At 34.3% G+C, this 13,613-nt stretch overlaps 1 protein-coding gene across 1 annotated transcript; it reads left to right on the top strand.

The window, feature by feature from the left end:
* The first annotated feature begins 4,132 nt into the window (after window positions 1–4,132).
* On the top strand, window positions 4,133–13,346 carry LOC107851868 (seipin-1). Its single transcript, XM_016696963.2, is given in 3 exon segments — window positions 4,133–4,195; window positions 9,783–10,448; window positions 12,480–13,346. Coding segments are annotated over 3 exon segments (1,386 nt in total). The 3' UTR covers window positions 13,137–13,346.
* Window positions 13,347–13,613: the final 267 nt, after the last annotated feature.

The raw sequence follows: 13,613 nt of genomic DNA on the forward strand, positions 1-13,613 counted from the left end.
GTCTCACCTTATTTTAGATGGTCTTTTTAGGATGTTTACAAATATTATAAATAAAATCTTTGATCATTTGTAGAGGGAGTCATTTTTAACGTAGCACACAGGATAACTACTCTTTCTAGGGTTAACTCTTATACCTTCATTTTTTAATCTTTTCATGGATAGATTTCAAACAAGTATGTGTAATCGAGTTATGAGTGGACAAACACCATTATTCTAGGGTTATGATTAGTATGATAGTTGAAGTTATGAAACTGAGTTGAATTGCATAATTATTGTATGAATTGTTTGTTTGATCCTGCTCTTACTACTTTATTACTTTACCATCAATAGAATAAATCCATATCTTGATCAGAACTGATGAGAGAAAAAATGAAATAAGATGTGGATCAAAAGAAGTAAGATTTTAACTCTAGACACTAAGGAGCGAATTTGCGTCTATAATATAAATATACCTAGTACACCCTACTTGGTTTAATACTGAAAATTATATTAGTAAATGCGTAATTATCATGATCATAAAATATAGGCATGAGATGCTCACATATAGCTGATTGGGGGTCTGAAAGGATTATAGTCATAATATTACCCCATAAATCAATAACTCAATATTATTGCAAGATGATGAAAATAAATATGCAATATGATTACTAGCAATATAGTAACTCTGAAATTTGTCTCTCGTTATAACAAAAACTCTCAAAATTCTTAAATCTTGTTATTTAATTAGTTAAGCATTTAAATTAAAAGTAATTCACAAAAATTAACTTTTTGTTCAAAGAACTAGTTAATTTCATTGTAATAGTTTGTACTAAATATTTATCAATCATAAGTCTCTATGGATTTGACATTTAATTATTTGTTATCATTATATTACTAAAACAATCACGTACATTTATGTACGCAATGAGAATGAATAAGCTTCATAGTAATCCTCTTTATCATAGAGGTGTTGTCCCTTCCCATGTTCTTCGATTCTTTGGTGAATGAGGGTCCTAGTAAGATCATCACTCAGAGTTAGTTCAACCATTAAAATTGTCCTTGTAAAATTAGATGGTGTCATCAAACCTTCTGATATGGGTGTATTTATGCACATTAGTATCATTATCCTAGATTATTTAGCCTTGTTTTGAGAATAATTCATGTTCTTTATGTGTTGAAGATGATATAAATAATCATCTAAGTGTTCAAGTATATGATAAGATTATTTGTATGAGTTTTCAAATAAGTTTGGACTTAAATTGATCACGTAGAGTCTAGATGAAACTAGTGTTATAGCTAGAGCTAGGTGTCGATCTAGTTAGTCTCGGTGGATTCTAATGTGTTATGAATTCCTTATTATTTGAATGTTTAAATATATGGGGAACAACTTGTTTAAAGTGTGCAGTGTTCAATTAAAATGACACAAGAGTCAACAATACATAATAGCATAAAGTGGTCGAGACTAGTGCTTAGATTGAGCTTTAAGTTCGTCGTTCTTTTTATTTTGATGTGTTGAACTCTAATGCTTGGTGTTTTATGTTATAGGATGCTTGGAGGCTTGATGTTTATGATATATTTATGGGATATAATCTGGAAAACTAATGAAAAGAAACACCACAAGGCAAGAGAAGAAGCGGAACAACACTAAGCCAAATATTGGATGAATTGGCACAAAATAGTGGCTGCCAACGATATGGGAGTGTCTCCCCATCTACTGAAGTGCAATGGAGCATGTGCAGTACCCTATATTTTTGTGCAATGATGCCCATGACATGTGCGGCATACCAGTGCAATGATGCCTGCGATGCACGCTCAATTCCTCCCAAGGCAAACTTCTCTCCACTATAAATACATGTGTACACTTTGGCAAAAAGATGGCTGGACATCTTGGAGCAATTGTGGAGGATGTTAAACACTTTATTTAGGGTTTTAATTCTTTAACTTTAGCTTTTTAATAGATTTGATTATGTCTTCAATTAGTTGGATCATAATTATGTCTATAATGGCCAAACGCCCCTTTTCTGGGGTTAGCCAAGAACATGACTACTATCATATTGAATTGAGTTCTTTGATTTACTTATCATATTAGGTTGTTTATTTATCCTTGTTTTAATTATTTTAAGGAGTATCTAACCTTATAATACACATATAACAAAGTGAGGTTCTTATTCTTTTATGAAATAAGGAATTTGAATTAGCAACTAGTACTGGGATGAACCTATAAGACTTGCTTGATTCACGTGTAGGATGATAGCTTTAAGAAATTAATTGAATTATTACATCCCCGGTCAATGATGTTGTTGTAATGTCTAAGCTAGGTAAACGATTAGAGGTCAGGAAACCATGATCATGCAATAAACCCTAAGAATAAACAACCAAGATAAGAGATTTAGTGAATGAAGTTCTTTAAAGTAATGTGATTGTTCGAAGTGCTTTAACCCTGGGCTTTAATCTATTTATTGTCTCAAGTCTTTTATTTTACGCATTGTTTACTTTACGTTTAGTTTTACAAATCTCAAAACTCTTTATGGTTACTTTGCATCAAGTTAATCTTAATAAGTGAACTAAAATTTGATAGTTGTTGGAACAAGTGTCTGTGGGGTCAATACTTGGCTTTTTGTAAGGCCACTATATTACTTGGTAAACCATGTAAACTTGTGTGTGCGCTTGGGCGCTATTAAGTTTTTGGTGCCGTTGTTGGGGACTTATAATTTGGCAACTTTTTTATTTTTAGTTTTAATTTTTTAGATTTCTTTGATGCCTTATGCTTTGTCTTGGTTTTGTATTTGCAGAAAATAGGTTTTCAGGCTAGTAAGCTGATAGAGGATTGGGAGTTAGTTGAACCAGGCCCTAAACCCAAGCACCATTTCCATCAACACAGGAGAGAAGTAATCCTTCTCCCTTGTATTCCTCAAATAGAAGAAGACCAACACAATATTAATCTCATGGCTGAAGAACAACCATCCCGCAAGATATTTAGAGAAGTGACAATCCTACTTCCGACAAATTTGACCTCCTCTTTTCAAAAATTGGTTGTTGAAGGTAATTTTGAGCTCAAACAGAATATGGTGCAGCTTCTGATTGGCAGTGGACAATTTATCAGGCTTTTACATGAAGATCCACAAGTTCACTTACGGAACTTTTTGGAGATCACTGATACATTTATCCCTATGAGTGTGTAAACTGACTATGTGAGGCTGACATTATTCCTCTTTTCACTGTTGGGGGAAGCAAAGAAATGGTTGAATGCTGACCCGGTAAATTCAATAACTACCTAAGATGACTTAGCTCAGAGATTCCTCATCCGATTTTTCTCGTTTGGCAACACTGCAAGACTTCGTAGTGAGATTGTTTGCTTCAAGCAAAAGCCAAACAAAAATTTATATCATGCTTGGGAGTATTTCAAGGCTCTTTTACGAGCTGTCCACACCATCAACAGTCCAATGAGATATTAGCTCATACTTTTGTTGAGGCACTTGATCAGAACACAAAGATTTTTCTAGATTCAGCTACAAAGTTTTGGAGATGACGTACAATAAGTTGTATATTTTATTGAATCGGATTGCACAAAAAAATCTAGAGTGGCATTCAAACTCAAGGAGTGCTACTAAAAAGGTTGCAGGTGTTTCGGAAGTGGATCAGTTTACCACAATATCTTCTCAGATTATCGTATTGCAAAATTAATTGACTACACAGCTCAGCAACATGAAATTAAGGGTTGCACAGCCTGCAATCCAACAATCTACAAGTTAGTGTGAGGTTTGTGGTAATAGTGGGCATTCAGCGGCTATGTGTACTATAAATCTTGAGACTGTGATGTATGGGGGCAATGTTTAGAGGCCAAATTATGGTACTGTCTACAATCAAAAATGGTAGACTCAACCACTAAATACCTCATGGAACAACCAGCAGCACTTTCTGCAACCACATGTAGAAGGAAATTAGGCCATAAGCAATATGGAAGAGATGCTGAAATAACTTATAGTTGGTTAAGCACAGTTGGCAGCAGATATGAAAAGTCAACATAAAGAGATGAAAATCCAACAAGCGACCACAAGGAGATTAGAGTTCCAGATAGGTCAGCTTTAGAAGACACAAAATACTAGGCCGCAAGGTGGATTTCCAAGTGATACTGAAAATCCTAACAAAAATCATGGCAATCACTTTGAGAGGTGGTAAAAAGATGAGTGAAGAACCTCCAAAGGCAACTAAGGAGGTAGATGTAGAGAAAGCTCTTAAATAGGTAAATGACCAAGTTGCTAAAAATTTGACAAAGTCTGAGTACTCAAAAACAAAAGTCGTTGAAAAGTCAAATAAGATACCACCACTGACTTTCCCATAGAAACATATAAAGGCAAAGAAGGATGCGTGTTTCAAGAAGTTCTTTGAAACGTTCAGAGAGCTGGACATTAACTTACCTCTTTTAGATGTTTTGCAACGAATACCCAAGTACACTAAGTAATTAAGGTATGTTCTTTCTAACAAAGTTAAGTTGTAGGATGTGGAGGCGGTAAAACTCACTGAGGAGTGTAGCTTTGTAATGACTCAAAATATGCCCAAAAAGCTTACGGACCTTGGGAAGTTCATGCTTCTCATTTAGATTGGCAACAGTAAGGTGGTTCAGGCACTTAGTGACTTAGGGGCAAGTATCAAATTGATGCCCCTATCTTTGTTCAACACATTGGGCTTGGGAAAGCCTACACCGAGCTTTGTGCTACTGGAGATGGCAAACAGGACCATAGCCTATCTTGAAGGAGTAATAGAGGATGTTCTCATAAAGGTTGATAAATTTATTATTGTTACTAACTTTATTAGTTTAGACTTTTAGAAAGATAAAAAAGTACCAATCATATTAGGATTTCCATTCTTAGTGATGGGAGGAGCTTTGATTGATGTGAGAGAGAGTACGCTCACAATGAGGTTGGAGGATGAAGAGGTGGTTTTCAAAGTGTACAAACTGCTTAACACACTATCCCATTACAAAGACTTATAAATGATTACCTGTGATTGAAAGAGATAAGTGTGGGGTGGTAGAGCCTATTCCACAAAAGACCTCTTCGTACTTTATCATTGAGTAGCCTAAGACACAACCACCTAAGCCTGATATGATGTAGCTTGATAGGCCTGAAAAGGCTATTGTTGAGAAAGATATTAACCTTGAGAATTTACACTCAAGAAGTCAGAATCAAATAAGAAGATGGCCTCCAAGTGTGAGGAAAAGGATAAAGGAATTTGGTTAAGTTGAGTTGGGTTGTGCCGCGATACTTGGGAGGCAACCCAAGTTAAGTAGGTATGTTTTATTTTTACTTTTTTTAGTTTTTACTTCACGTAGTTTTTATTTTTTTTGAATCACAAGTTGATGGGAAGTCTGAGTACTAGAAAACCTGAGCTAAGGAGCATGGTAAATACTATGTATGGGGTCCTCGAATTGCCTGTGATGCAAAAAGATATTACTAGCTAGGCCTAGAGGCCTCAGGGAGTATTTATATCTGAACTTTTAAGTATACTTTGGGTACAAAGTAGATTTTTAAGTGTGGGGTGGGGAAGTTCCCACTTTTTAGGGTAAAATTTAAAAAATTTTGTGTCAGGAATAAGAGTGAGATATTCGTGTTGGTGCTATATATGACTGCATGGTGCAAGTATTTTGTTTGTAAAATCATGTTGATTATGTGAATTACTACTTTTTAGACTCCTAGGCTCATAATTATGACTCTTGTACTTGATGGCTTAAAGTTGAATTTATGTGATTATTTAGTTGAGGGTCTATGATGATCCTACTTAAAGTTAAGCATGTGTCATGTGTGATGTGAGGTATTTGTATATTCCTTGTTGCATGTGATGTCTAGAACTTGCCCGTTGTGCATCCTAAGCGAAATAAAGCGTATTGTTTTAGGAGATAATATAGGCAATTCTTTAATAGTCTTGTTTTATACCTTATTTTTGAGCTACCTTTGTGCATAATCCTAGTAATCCCTGTTGATCCTTTAGCTTTTTTTTGGCAGCCTCATGTGTAGCTTGATCCCTTCTTTGATAGACCTTAATTTTATCCAAAGCTCCTAAGCACTTTAGTGTAAAATTTATTGAGTAAGCAGTGTGAAAGTGAAGAAAAAAAGGTGAAATTGAAGCCTCAATGTGATATTTATTGGTGTTCTAAAAAAATTGATATGTGGTGGTTGGGAGTGAATGAGAAAATTTATGCTAAAAAAATACCCATTTGTAGCTCCGGTGTGTTACAATGAACCTATTTTGGCCCTTGTCCTCCTTGGACATCGTGCACCTCAATTAAGGCAAATCTCTTAATTTGAGGGTGGCTATCATAGGAGTGCGTAACATAATTGAGTGCGAAGAAGGGTAAAATTAAATGATATGTACAAAGCACATTCCCACCATAGTGTATGTAAATAAGCTTAATGAGATAGGGCAAAATAGAAGATGTGGTAGATGAAAGTGGTGTATAGGGGTTGTTAGAGATTGGTCTCAATTGTCAAAAGTAATCTATTAAAGCGCTTAGGAAAGATAGTCATTATTCTTGTCCAAAATAGTTTCTACCCATCCCTTTGCTTACATTAAAACCATTGAAGACCTATTTAATCTTAAACGTTAACATTCTGATATTAATGGAGTACTACACTAAGGGAAAGCCTATGGTTCATTATGTGTAACTTGTGAATTCCTTATGAGAGTGAGCATAACTTTATTCTTATACCCATTTTGTTATAAATTGCATTTATAAGAGTGATTATGGGTAACTCTCTTGTTGTGAGGGAACATGTTTAATGAATGTGTGTGATTTGTATGATGTCCTTGATTGAACAATATTCATGAGTGTGCCAACTAGATGACTCAATTCTTGAGGCTACGATGTTTTGGAGTAGTATTCTTGAACTGTACAGTACATGCTTAACATAGTAACTTGCATTCTGTGTAGTCATTATAGTACTAGCTTGAGTGTCTTGCATTTAGTAAGAGTTTAGAGTCTCCTCGGCTTTTGATGCCTAGAGTGAGGAGTTATTCGAGGACGAACAAGGCTTTAAGTGTGGGGTGGTGATGTTGGGGTATCATTATCCTAGCTTATTTAGCCTTGTTTTGAAGATAATTTGTGTGTTTTATGTGCTTAAGATGATATAAATAATCATCCAAGTATTCAAGTATGTGATTAGATTGTTTAGAAGTGTTTTCAAACAAGTTTGGACTTAAATCGATCAAGTAGAGTCTAGACGAGAAAATTAGTATTACTAGCTTGAACTAGGTGTAGTTCTAATTAGTCTCGGTGGATTCTAATGTGTTTAATGAGTTTCATATGGTTTTAATGTGTAACTATATGGGGGAAAACGTGTTTAAAGTGTGCAACGTTCAATTAAATGAGCCAAGAGTCATTAATACATAATAGCGTAAAGTGGTCGAGACTAGTGCTTAGATTGAGCTTTTTGTTCGTCATTCTTGTCATTTTGATGTGTTGAACTCTAATTCTTGGTTTTTTATGTTATATGATGCTTGGAGGGTTGATTTTTATGATATATTGATGGGATACAATCTGAAAAACTAAGGAAAATCAACACCACAAGGCAAGAGGAGAAGCGGAACAATACTTAGCCAAATATTCGATGAATTGGCACAAAATAGTGGATGCCCGTGATATGGGCGCGTCGCCCCCTCTACTACAGTGTAATGAAGCATGTACCTCACCCTCCATTTTGGTGCAATGATGCCCGCGACGCGTGCTGTAGTCTGGTGCAATGATGCCCACAATGCACGCTTAATTCCACCCAAGGCAAACTTCCCTCCACTACAAATACATGTGTACACTTTGGCAAAAAGACGGTTGGATTTTTTGGAGCGATTGAGGAGGTTGTTAAACACTTTATCTAGGATTTTTATTCTTTAACTTTAGATTTTTAATAGATTTGATTATGTCTTCATTAGTTTGATCATGATTATGTCTATTAGTGGCTAAATGTCTTTTTTCCCGGGTTTGAGCCAAGAACATGACTACTATCATTTTGAATTGAGTTTGTTAATTTGCTTATCATCTTTGCTTGTTTGTTTATCCTTGTTTTAATTATTTTAATGAGTATCTAACCTTAGAATACACATATTGTCGACCTTTTGATTTCGGGAGGGGAAATAGAAAAATAGAACGTAGGGATAAACAAAGTGAGGTTCTTATTCTTTTATGAAATAAGGAATTTGACTTAGGATCAAGGACAGAAATATACCTAGAAGCCTTGCTTGATTCACATATAGGATGATAACTTTAAGAACTTAATTGGATTATAACATCCCCTCTCAATGATGCAGTTATAATGTCCAATTAGGTAAACGATCAGAGGTCGAAAAACCATGATCTTGCGAATAACCCTAAGAATCATCAACCAAGATAAGCAATTTTGTGAATGAATTTATTTAGCATAATGTGATTTTTCGAAGTTCTTTAACCCTAGGTTTTACTCTATTGATTGTCTCAAGTCTTTTATTTTGTGTGTTGTTTACTTTACATTTAGTTTTACAAATTTCAAAACTCTTTTTGGTTACTTTGCATCAAGTTAATCTTTATAAGTGAACTAGAATTTGATAGTTGTTGAAACAAGTCTATGTGGGATCGATACTTGGCTTTCTTTAAGTCCACTATATTACTTGGTAGACCACGTACACTTGCGTGTGAGCTTGAGCGTTATCGCCTTCCATGGTCATCAACTTGTTTTTGGTTAGCTAAGTGTTTCCCTCAATGTGAGACATGACAACAAGGTCTCTTACAAAATAGATTAAAGCAAGTTAGGAAAGGGTAAATAATGATCAAAATAATACTAAAATTGTCTCATTCCCATGGTTGGTGCCAAATTATTTACATTTAAGTTAGTGAGTAATCAAAATTTTGATGGAATATTATCTTGTTGTTTTACTAATCAGTGAATCTTTTAGCTAATTATATAAGATTATATTCATTTATGATAAACTGAGTATGATTCTTAATATTTTTCAATTACTTTTATAAATTGAATATAAAAAATTTATGAATAATTTTATCTTGCTTTTAAAATTATTTATAAAATATAGAAATTTAAAATTATTGATGGAGTTAAAAATGAAGGTAGCTGTATCAATTAAGATCATATTATTTTTAAAATATTTTTTTGATTACCTGAGAATTAATATTCTTAGGAATTAATCTAAATATAAAGAACTAATAGATTTTTTAGGGTCATTTTAATGAAACTAGTTTTTTTCCTTAATTTAAAGTAAAACTAAGTTTAAATTACCAAATTAACTAACTTAAATTATTGCCACATAAAATTATGAATAAAATTAAGACTTAAAAAATATCTGAAAAAATATATTTTTATTTATAGCTATAGAATATATATTCATAAATTCATAAACAATTTATTTATTTATTTCAATTTATGATCTTTACGAGTTGTAATTATTTTATATATATTTAATCATATTATTATAAGATATTAAATTACTTAAAAATTAGTCCACGCCTAGCCCGGACCTTATAAAACTATTAATTATAAATGATGTGTTCCTATTAAGAACGAACTTGGAGAAAATCTTTCCTTTTAAAGAAAAAAAATGGATTTCCTTTTACCTAAATTCCAAAAAAAGTTCTCCACCTAGATTCCAAATAGAAAATGATTAATTTATGCATTTTTTTCAGAACACCTGTCAACTCCTGAGCTAAGCTTGCTGCCACTTTTCTCACCTTCTTCCTTCTACACTGCACATCTGGAGTTGCACAAAATTTGTCACCCAAACAACCCAAGTGAAGAAACCCCAAGTGAAAGTAATTGACATTGGAGAAATTTCTACCAACATCAAGTAACTCAATCATTCCCATGGAAAAAAAAGATGAGCTTGAGGAGAAGGCAGAGGAGGAAGAATATGTTGATGACAATGAAGATAAACTGAAGAACAATTTAGCCATGCAAAACACATCAATTTGGTTCTCAAAAATGATATCTTTACAAGCAGAGATCAGCACTACTATCTTAGTTTCTGTAGTTTTACCCATTTTCTACATCCTCTCGTTTGCTAATTCTGACTACAACTTGCTCCCTCCTTAATAAGAAACTGAAAAGAAAGTCACTGTAGCTGTAAATGTTGTAGCTACAATCCCTTCAAAGCTAGTTGATGGAGGTACCCTACTTCTAAAGAAATTTGGGGTTGGAATTCTTTGGGCTGCTTATGTTTGTATGATTTTGACAACGTTATTGATTGTGTCTGGGATTTTGGGATTTGGGTTAGTGAGGATGTGGATGGAAGAGCCTGTGGTTTTGAGAGAGGAGCTGTATTTTGATTATGCAGATGTTCATCCAAAGGCTGTGTTTTCTTTCCGTGGAAGAATGGAAGGTTATAATCATAATGATCATAGTAATATTGGCGTGTCTGTTGGGCATACAATGTATGTTTCTTTGTTTCTACTGATGCCTGAATCTGATTTTAACAGATACATTGGTGTTTTTCAGGTACATATTACATTTCTATTCACTGGTGACCTGCTTCTTGATGGTTATACCCCCGTTCAATTTGTTACTAACATAATACAAACTTTATATTATCATCAATAGCCTCAGGCCCTCGGGGGCAAATTTATAGATAAAAGTGCGGTACGTAAATCCATGGTCCTTCTATAAAATTAAATATTTGTGTATATATTTCTAGAATTGGTTCAATATTATATGCTGGAACCTATCTTATAAGAAGGCTAAATGATGCACTTGGTTAAATGTTGTGTTATTTAGAGGACTAGAGATCAATTCCCATTTAATACAATTTTTCCTTCTTTTTTTGTGGTGAACCAATGTTTTAAATCTTAGATTCGCGTCTGTTTATAGCCTAGAAAGAAGTAGTACCTACTTTACTAGGATATATAAAGGGATCGCACCAATGGTTACTGAGAAAAGGTGATATTCAAAATCCATAAATGTTGAAATGATTCATGAATGATGGGTTTTGATATTGGGAAGATATCAGGGATCACTCTTGTAGTTTAGGAACTTTCTACTAAAAATGGTAACCTATTATACTACAGTAATAGAGTATCGGTGTACATAGTATTAAAGTCCCAGCAGCTATGGCTAGGGTACTTCAACTAAATTCTCAAGAAAGATTTAAGTTTTTCTTCTAATTAAGAGCACGTATCGAGGTGATATCCCTTTTTTTTCTCTATAGGCTGCTCCAAATCTTTATTCTCGTTACATTTAGAGGTGGACCCACATGTATCAGTGAAGGTGCACGTGCACCCGTTAACGTTGAAAAAATTTATGTGTATATACCTTCAGAAATTGGGATATAGTTAATAGTAGTTTAGGAACTTTCTACTGATCGATAAAAATGGTAACCTATTATACAACAATAATAGAGTATCGGTGTACATAGTATTAAAGTCCCAGTAGTTATGGCCAGGGTACTTCAACTAAATTTTCAAGAAAGATTTAAGTTTTTCTTCTAATTAAGAGCATATATCGAGGTTATATATTCGTGTTATAGCCTTTTTTTTCTCTATAGGCTACTCCAAATCTGTATTCTTATTACATTCAAAGGTGGACCCACATGTATCAGTAGGGGTGCACGTGCACCCGTTAACATTGAAAAAAATTATGTGTATATACCTTCAGAAATTGGGATATAGTTAATAGTGCACCCTAAGATGAATGGTAGTGCACCTAGGTGCGTTGGTTGAAGCCATCGCTTCCATCCATACGATCAGGGATCGTTCCCTGAGTCGCTGGATTGGGAATTCAAACCCGTAACCATCCCGTAAAATAAGTAATCCTTGACCATTAAGCTACCATAACTAATTATTCAATAATTTTAAAAGTAAGCTACATATTATAAGAAAGTAAAGCTATTAGCTTAGAACTCATATTTGTTTTATATATTTATTTTTTCAGTATTGTTCATGTCTTTGGCGACCAATTGAATATTATAATATCCCTTAATCGACACTGAAATTTTTTCTAACGTCTTAAGATAATATTGGGCACCACATTATTATCAAAAGCAATAAGCATAAAAAAGCTTCACGGTCTATTGTGTTTAAGCACAAAGTACAAATAAAGTGTGAGATTTAACGAAAAAAGGCATAAAGAGAGAAAAAATATAAATATATGTCTTGTCCAAGACTAATAATATAAGCATGAATGATAAATATATGAATAAAAAAAATAATTTTTTTGATAAAGCAAAATAGTTCGTCTCTTTAGAAAGCCTTATTGACAAGGGAAAGTATGTATTAGAAATAAGAACCTAAGCTGCACATTAAGCGAGGCAAGCGCTCAACACATTTTGAGTCTTGCTTCGAGGCTTATGCGTGCCTTTGACAACACCGGTGCACCCATAGACTTCAAATCCTAGGTTCGCCTCTGGTTACATTAGATGTTTTCCTGTTCTTGTTTCTATGTTCTTGTTTCTATATCTATTTGGCCAATAATAGGAAAATGGAAAGAAGGAAAAAAGTTAACATTACTTTAGGTATTCATAACCTCTTTTATCAGTTGGTTGCAGAATCATTATCAAAAGAGGGGCGGGTAATGGCAAGGTCAAGTCATCCGTGTATATTGCAATTCAGAAGCCTGCCAATCCGTCTAATGCAAAACTTTATGATGAGTGTTCCCCTAGTACTTGAACTTACAGCTGAAACGCAGAGGATTATCGTTCCAATATTAAAGCACACAGAAAGTCTTCGAAGGACAGAAGCAATCAGAATAACTATGATGCCTCGAGTTGGAACTTTGGCCTTGCTTCAACTCTATCAGTCAGAGATCATATTGCAATCTCAGCCTCCTTGGTATAAAAACTTGGTTTACAAGTGGAAATGGACATTTTCTGTCTGGACCTCGATGTATTTGTATGTCACTATGCTCCTAATTCTTCTCAACTGGTGCAGACCGCTCATTTTTCTGGGGATAGCGACAAGCTTTATGACTACCGCTGATGTGGATTTAATAGTAGAAGCACCCGAAGAACCATAAGAGAAGGCTCGAGAAAAAAGTGATGTGTCCGTGTCGGTCAAAAGATGGCACTAGAGCAGAAGAAAGAGGAAGGAGATGCTTCAACGAAGTGTGTCATGGGAGCTCACGGATGATTCTGTATCAAGCATTTCCATATTTAGGGAAGACATAGCTGATTCAAGCGACTGTTTCAGTAGTTAGAAGCGTGCGCTTTCCTATGTCTAGCATAAATTTCAGGATCTTGTTCTTTGAGCAACCAAATCACAAGAGTTAAGATTTTCTGTAGATAGAGAAGTTTACGATGTCGACTTTGGACACAGTTGGGTGTATGTAGTGGATATGGTTGAACTGTAAGGTTTCCAAAACTCTTGCAATTTACATGAGGTAAAACCATATAACCTTTGTCCCAAGTATACGAGTTGGTTTGGATTTTGAAATATGACTTAGTTCAGATTTTGAAAGTTATTTTTTATTTGGATTTCGTAAGTCATTTTTTATTTTGACCGTGAATTCAGAAATACAAATTGCTTTCTCAATGGTGCTTATGTCCAGTTAAGTTAGGAAAAGAAATACCATAACATGAAAGATCTAAAAACTTGTTTAATCAAATTAAAGTGTGCTAGCTAAACTTGATTCGCATTTGCTGCTGATCGTTGCTGCACGTAAGAAGGGATGGCT

The sequence above is a fragment of the Capsicum annuum genome, chromosome 12 (assembly GCF_002878395.1).
Source record: "Capsicum annuum cultivar UCD-10X-F1 chromosome 12, UCD10Xv1.1, whole genome shotgun sequence".
Lineage (NCBI taxonomy): Eukaryota > Viridiplantae > Streptophyta > Magnoliopsida > Solanales > Solanaceae > Capsicum > Capsicum annuum.